The 6,803-nt window shown below is 43.1% G+C and overlaps 2 protein-coding genes across 5 annotated transcripts; both read right to left on the bottom strand.

Moving 5' to 3' along the window:
• Window positions 1–580: 580 nt before the first annotated feature.
• LOC104827641 (transcription factor bHLH67-like) lies at window positions 581–3,499 on the bottom strand. 3 transcript variants are annotated; one of them, XM_010560844.1, is made up of 4 exons: window positions 2,460–3,499; window positions 1,494–2,108; window positions 1,015–1,389; window positions 581–929 (listed from the first exon to the last, which is right to left on the bottom strand). In XM_010560844.1, exons 1-4 carry the CDS (start codon window positions 2,490–2,492, stop codon window positions 837–839), a joined length of 1,116 nt encoding a protein of 371 aa, XP_010559146.1. In that variant the 5' UTR covers window positions 2,493–3,499; the 3' UTR covers window positions 581–836. The 3 variants fall into 3 exon arrangements, with proteins under 3 accessions (XP_010559146.1, XP_010559148.1, XP_010559147.1); XM_010560846.1 differs by having other exon boundaries at window positions 3,114–3,499; XM_010560845.1 differs by having other exon boundaries at window positions 3,144–3,499.
• Window positions 3,500–3,793: 294 nt separating this feature from the next.
• Window positions 3,794–6,803, bottom strand: LOC104827642 (two-component response regulator-like APRR9). 2 transcript variants are annotated; one of them, XM_010560847.2, is made up of 8 exons: window positions 6,424–6,803; window positions 5,928–6,089; window positions 5,705–5,835; window positions 5,467–5,604; window positions 5,196–5,367; window positions 4,782–5,112; window positions 4,166–4,700; window positions 3,794–4,063 (listed from the first exon to the last, which is right to left on the bottom strand). In XM_010560847.2, exons 1-8 carry the CDS (start codon window positions 6,626–6,628, stop codon window positions 3,950–3,952), a joined length of 1,788 nt encoding a protein of 595 aa, XP_010559149.1. In that variant the 5' UTR covers window positions 6,629–6,803; the 3' UTR covers window positions 3,794–3,949. The 2 variants fall into 2 exon arrangements, with proteins under 2 accessions (XP_010559149.1, XP_010559150.1); XM_010560848.2 differs by having other exon boundaries at window positions 4,782–5,106; window positions 6,424–6,802.

The raw sequence follows: 6,803 nt of genomic DNA, 5'->3' as shown, positions 1-6,803 counted from the left end.
ATGCCGCGGCGGAGCCCTGGAATCGACGATGGCGGACGAGGAAGAAATGGAAAGGGTAGTGGATGAAGAGGAGGCCATGGCTGACGCTCGAGCTTAATGCCTCGAAAATCACCAAAACAGACAGATTGAAGAAAGTAATTCGAACATAAGAAGATACGAGAAATTTAAGAAAAAAAAAAGATTTAATGGTGGTTTTGAGCAATCTGATAACCCTACGATAATTTTGAAGTGGAGAAGTTGTGACCGGGGAGAGACGAGAGACGACCACTCGTTTGAGGTTTCAGGATAGTGCTGACGTGGCGCATCGCAGGGTAAATCGGGAGTTTCTACTTGGATAGAGTGGAAGGCCCTTTTCGCTTATTATGATTAATTGGGGAATAAGACGGCCGTGGGCTTTCTGCACCCATATAAGGCCCATAACGTAAGGATTCAGTTGGGGAATATTTTTATGATTTTTCCTTCTTTTATCATGTTATAACATGGTTTCTCCATAGTTTTAATCTTGGTTAACGCATCATAAATGATGATATGGAAAGTATTCGTTAGAATGATAAGATAGGCGTCAAAATAAGATTTGAAATGTAATCATAAATTATATGAGAATTGTAATCAAGGTATGCTAACAAAAGTCAAACCCGAAAATTCTGGCAGAAAACACAAGACAAGCGAAGAACAAAGCATGGATAATCAAGTGGGGCCCAGAAACCGTGACAAAAAAACAGATATGATCAGTCGGAAAACGTAGGAAAACTACAGCGATTCTGTCCTTTTTTTTTTTTTACTTCTAGAAACCCCAGTTTCCATTCTGTCAGCTGTTAATTTCATGGGTTTATGTGTCACTCTAATTGTCGGCCGTCGGTTTGGTCGAAAATCTGATGCACCGCCGTCTCTATCTCGTCGGCCGAACCCAGGATGCAGTTGTCTTCCATCTGCAAAACACGATTGAGCCCTCTCGCTGATGTTTTTGAAAGATGGGTTCCCTTTTTTTTTGGGAATGAACAAGATCGGAAGTACCTTTAGGTTAAAGGAATAGAACACAGATGCGTGCGAAGAAGCCACGTTGAGATGAAGAACAGAGAGTCGAAGGTCCTCCAGCGAAGCGATTGCTTTCAGAAGCTGCCCTCGTTTCTTCGGGCATTCAACTCTGAGTTTGATGTGGTTCTCTATCACTGCCGCCTCGATTTTGGGGGTCGAAATTTCATCTTCGTTAGTCGTCCACAACTCGTTCGGTGAAATGCCCGTCAGATGTTTATTCCCCGAATTCGCATCCCTGCTTTCTTCTTCCTCGCCACTCTTTTGCACTCTCTTTTGCAATTCAAGGGATTGCAAGAGTTGCTCGAGAACCTTCACGAAGTCTATTGCTCCTCCTACTATGGACGCTTGGTCTCCCTGCAGCAGAGCAGGGGGATAATCGATATAAAGGACGGAGCTTTACTGCAGTGTTAGTGTTCGAGTTGCGACAATGTCAAGAGTTGTTGTTTTTTTTGCCTTACCCTTTGGATGTAGGAAGGCGGCATGAGGAAGCGGAGGGAGTTGAGGTAGTCGTTCATTTGACGCCGCCGGTTTCGTTCAACGGCAATGTGGGTCATTCTCTGGTTCTCTGTATCTTCCATGTTCTTTGTTGGTTTAGCTCTCCTTCGCTTTCTCGGTTCTCGAGTCATTGATGGAGGCAAGTGGCTGGTTTTGCGTTTTGTTCTCCAATTACCAGTGCGTGGTGGCGGGGAAGAAGTGACTGTGTTTGCTGAGCTAAGCAGGTTCTCTAGTGCGTTAAAGGGAAGTTCTTGGCTTGAGACAGCTGGATTGAATTCTTCCATGCAAGAGATTGGAGTTGGGTTCTGATAGAAGCTGTTGGTCTCGGACCGGATCGATGAATGAAAGTCAGGAACCTCATGCGTGAAGGAGCTTTCAAGTTCCCATGGCTTCTTGAGGGTCTGGAGAGACAATACTGCTAGAAAATTTGGTTCTCTGAAGGACAAAAATGGCGAGGGATCTCCATTTTGTAGCATCTGTAGAAATGGAACTGTATCTTGCAAGCTTGGTGTAGCGAGCTGCCGAACTTTGTCCTCTTCCTCTGCAAATCCTTCAACTTCTAGGTTTCCAACCAAGGGCTGCAACAAGACAAAAGAAAGAGAAACCCAGAAGTCGGATCTGAGTAAAAGATTGGAAATTTTTAAAAAATGAAGTGAGTTCTACTGTTGGTTTGGTTGGTGGGTCAGTCCACAGATAGAGAAGAGAACAAAAGTAGAACGAGAGAAGGAATGTTCCGAAGAGAGGGAAACAGGTGACAGCAGATTTGTTAGTGCTTTGTGTAAAAGAAAGACATCGCATTGAATGTGGGGAATCTGGATTTATAGGAGTAAATGCAAGTCGACATCTTGCTCCTAGAGAAAATGGTTCAAGGGGGCAAAAGAAGATAGAACAAGAGAGGAAAGCTTCCTAAATTAAGCAAGGATACATACACAGGGATCGATGTGTCCTTGAAGGCTCTCCATTGCAAGGTGAAAAATCTTGTTTCATACCTAATGTGCATCCATCTCTCTCTCTTTCTCTCTCTCTAGGGCTTACGAGAATACATTGTTGGGGAGGCTAGAAATTCAAGGGTGGTGATAAATGCAAAGCACCAAAGAAGCAGAACAGGAAACCCAGCATGCACTCTCTTCTGGTTCTGAGAATTCTGAACTTGGTTGTGTTACCCTTATATAGAACAATGGTCTTAAATGCAATGAAATACAGAAGTAGGGTTGTTTTGATTTTGTGGTGTGGTAACCAAAGATGCAGGCCTTGGAAGAAAACGGAAAGTGAAAAATGAGGTGTGAAAGAGAAGGTGAAGGCTGCTAAAACAAAGAGGTAAAACTAAATAAATGACACCAGATGTATCTGTCTGAGGAGTTGGTGAAGCTGAAGCAGAGCATAGGAGAGAGAGAGAGAGAGAGAGAGAGAGAGAGAGAGAGAGATGGCTTCTGACAAAGACAAAGGTCCCCAGAGACATTATTGGCGATGGAAGTTTTGTCCGGCAGCGAGGACAAGCAGTTGTGGGGACTTGAGCTTCTTACACAGAAGAAGTGGGGAAAACGAACATGCTGTATGCAAAGAGCTTCCGTGGATTGTGTCACCTTTCTCATGATCTCTCATCTTCCGCTTACCCATTCAATCATTTGTGTTGTTCTTCTTCATTGCCTCCAAAAAGGGTCAACCTTTCTCGCCCAATGGCATTCATAGAGTATACAAGTTTTGAATACTCTCATGGTTTTTGTAATCTGCAGGTTATATTTGGTTTCGAAGCTCTCAGATGCTGGTAGATAGAGCTTATCCAGTCTCTCTGTATATGTCCTATAAACAGTTATTGTAGGCTTAGATAACGCTTTTTTTTTGCTGAGTTACTACAACCCTGAATCCAGACAGAAGATCTAAAACATCTTATCCTTTGTGTCTTTGCTTGTGGCCTCAGTTTCCTCACGTGCCCTTTTCTCATTAAAAAACACACACACAAAAAAAAGCAAGATTCTTTGTCTGTAACTGCGACAATATTCTTCACACTACCGCAGTAAATAACCACAGTTATTCCAAAAAAGGAGCAGTCTTTGCAAAGTTTGCATACTTTAGCTGATGCCTTTAGAAATCTTATCAACAAAACTAACTTACAAAGGGTTTGAGTTTGTTTCACTTGTGTGTGCTCATATGGGTTGCTTTTGTCACTCACAAGCGCTCTCAGGACACACATGCCTTTCTACTTGCTAGAATTCTGTTTCTATGACGCTACATGTTCTGTTCCGTGGCAGTTCTGTTCTTGATCTTTCCTCGGCAGAGCAAAAGCTTCTATGTCGCAAACAGAAGAGAGAAACGAGAAAGTAGAGACAGATCTATGGTTATGTTTTGAGCCTAACTCTATATATAACAAAACACAACGTCTATTATGCAGTGAAAAAGATTGGCAACTTGGAATGGGAATTCAGGCTCCATTGGAGACATCAGGTGTTGAAATCTCATAGTTTACGGAACGGACGAACTGCCCTCTCACCCGTGGACGTTGCTCTGCTAGTTTCTTCCTGCTCTGATATCGAACCTGCAAAGACATGTCCCATCAACATTGATTGATCCAAATGCTTATTCCTCTTGATTGTGTACACATGTTTTTCTTATCTCAGATATGCATTGGGGACCTTACCTTTTTCTCAAAGCATCGATCTTTCCTCTTCATCCGGAACTTTGTCAGAGCAGCTTCTCTTTGACTCAAATGTTGCGGGTTCGATGTCTCTCTGTGCCTATCTTGAGAAGCAACATGGACAAGCTGTTCTTCCTTAGACTTCTCTGTACTGTTACTTTGGCCAGTAATGCTGTCATCGCAAGAGTTATTTGTGCAGGTACTCTGACAACCAAGTTCGAGTTCCTGACTAGTTTTCACACGTTCCTGTTCTCCTGAACAGCTCATTGCCTCCTGGGATTTTCGGATATCAGAGTCACCCACCAAGGTGTTTGCAGGAAAGCAAGAATCTTGTAGCTCTTTTGCTTGATGGGTGATCCGGATAGATCGGGGAACTTGGTTTCGATAGCTGAACTCAGCTTGTCCATATTGCCCACTTTGATATGACTCAATGTTCTCTTGGTTGCTTGTGATGCTTCGCATATCAGAGCTCACCTTTCTGAACTGTCCATGTGATTCGGTTGATGTCTTGGACTCCGATGAGCTGCCATTGTCATATCTACAAATGGGGAATGAGATTACATTAGAAATTCCGAAGTTTATGCCAATTGAGATATGGTCTCCATGACAGAAAACACACCGTGAGAAAGCCGAGTTATTGGAGTGGCAAAGCTTCTGTCCTTCAATTTCATCTTGGTTCTTGGAGCTTCTGGGGCAGAATCTTTTCAGAGAAAGTTCGAGTTCTGGACCGAATTGCTCAGTAGAACAATTCTCTCCGTGAAGACACTTTGGCTGCTCATCAAACACACCGATCAAATCAATCGTCATATTAGAGTATTCGAGCTTCTCCTCCCTCGAGCTATGGTTACCAACATAGTTATCTGTATGTCTGCCAAGATCTTTGAACCCGAATCCTTCATCCAATGGCACATTTCCACCTCCATTTCCCGGCCCGTCAAGCTTTTCTGAAACTAGTAGCTCATCAAGGGTTTGTACATGCATTGACATACATCTCTACAGTCTAAGTAAAACAAGGGGCAGCAGGAACTACTACCTTCTCTTCGACCCAAATGTATAGCTGATTGTTTCACTGATTCTGCATTCTCCATTAGCTTAGATGGAAAGCCAAGACCGATGCTGCCATTTGCTTGCTTCGCCCTCGAGGTACCCTGCATATTTGACAGGTACTCACTTTCATCTCCCTTGAATTGGGATGAACAAGAGCTCTGCAAAAATGGCAAAAACAAATGCAGTCCCTATGTAAAACCTCGTGAAGCCCAAACCCTAACACCAATCTGGAAAAGAAAAGGAGCAAATTAACTTACCCCAGAATCATTTCCCTTTCTATTCGCATTTTTGTGAGTAGAAACTAAATAATCTCTGGAATCTGTGCTGTTCTCAGCCGTAGCTTCAAGCTTAGACTGTGAAGCTGGTAAGCTGTGATGAACATACCCAGCCTGCAACTGATTCATAAGCACATAGAAGAAATCTCTTCACATTCATCACAAGAAGGTAACATAATATCGAAATCATAACACCAAGAACCGAAAGAATGTGACTCACTGTCTGCCTTCTCCAGACATGCTGCCACAGATTCCTCAGCTCATTCTTCCTGACAGGTTTGATGAGATAATCAGCTGCACCTCTCAACATGCACTTCAAGACCATACTGAATGAATCTTGCGAAGACATCACTTTGAGTTTTGTCCAAAAAGAAAAACCCATTTAGCTTGCATGACACAAACTCAAATCCAAGAAAGACATAAAAATGTAAAGTAAAACGTACTTATGACAGGGATGTTCTTGCAGGTTTCATGTTCCATCACCAACGTAAGAAGGGCGAAACCAGATATTGATGGCAAATCCAGCTCGGTTAGTACAATGTCTATGTTCTGTGGCTTCCCTTTCAGAGTCTCCCACGCCATCAAACCATCCGCAACCGCAGCCACTGTACAATTTGCATTAAGTTCACACAAATTGTAACACAAGGAGAACAGAAACTTCATTCATCATTATGAATTCCAACTTGTTGGCACACCACACAAATTCAGATGATCTGTCTATACAGCTGCAATATAAGAGGCTAACAGCCGGGTCGTAATTTCCAAGATCTACATAGCCAAACCAAACCAAACCAGCATCTGAAATATCCAGAACCTCAGCACAGAAGAAAGAACATGCATACATAAGAAGAAACATCAAACAAACCAACTATGATGAGATTGGGCAAAGAAATGAAGGGGAAATAAACCTAAGGACAAGAAAACTGAGGAGAGATCGACCTCTGTAACTGCATTTGCGGAGGAGAGCGGTGATGATATGCCGAGTGGAGTCATCGGCCTCGACGAGCAAAACCCTAAGCACCGTTTTCGGTAGATGTTTCTCCCACCGGGAAACTTTCGATGACGGTCCTTCGCCGTCGATCTCCTTTCTCTCCTCCTCCGCCTCCATGCCGTCGTCGCTGCTCACAACCACCACCTCAACCATCGAATTTAGAAACGGAGAAAATTCCTAATCTTTCGAAGAACCCAGAAACAAAGAAGAACAAATTCAAAAACTTTCCACCGGAAAGAAGTGATTCCGATCAAGTAAGAGGAGAAGAGGGAGAAGGGCAGAAAATATCTGAGGTTTTAGTGAGGGAGAATGCTCAGAAATAAAAACT

This window comes from Tarenaya hassleriana, unplaced genomic scaffold (assembly GCF_000463585.1).
Source record: "Tarenaya hassleriana unplaced genomic scaffold, ASM46358v1 Cleome52, whole genome shotgun sequence".
Lineage (NCBI taxonomy): Eukaryota > Viridiplantae > Streptophyta > Magnoliopsida > Brassicales > Cleomaceae > Tarenaya > Tarenaya hassleriana.
This window is presented reverse-complemented; position numbering and strand designations above follow the sequence as displayed.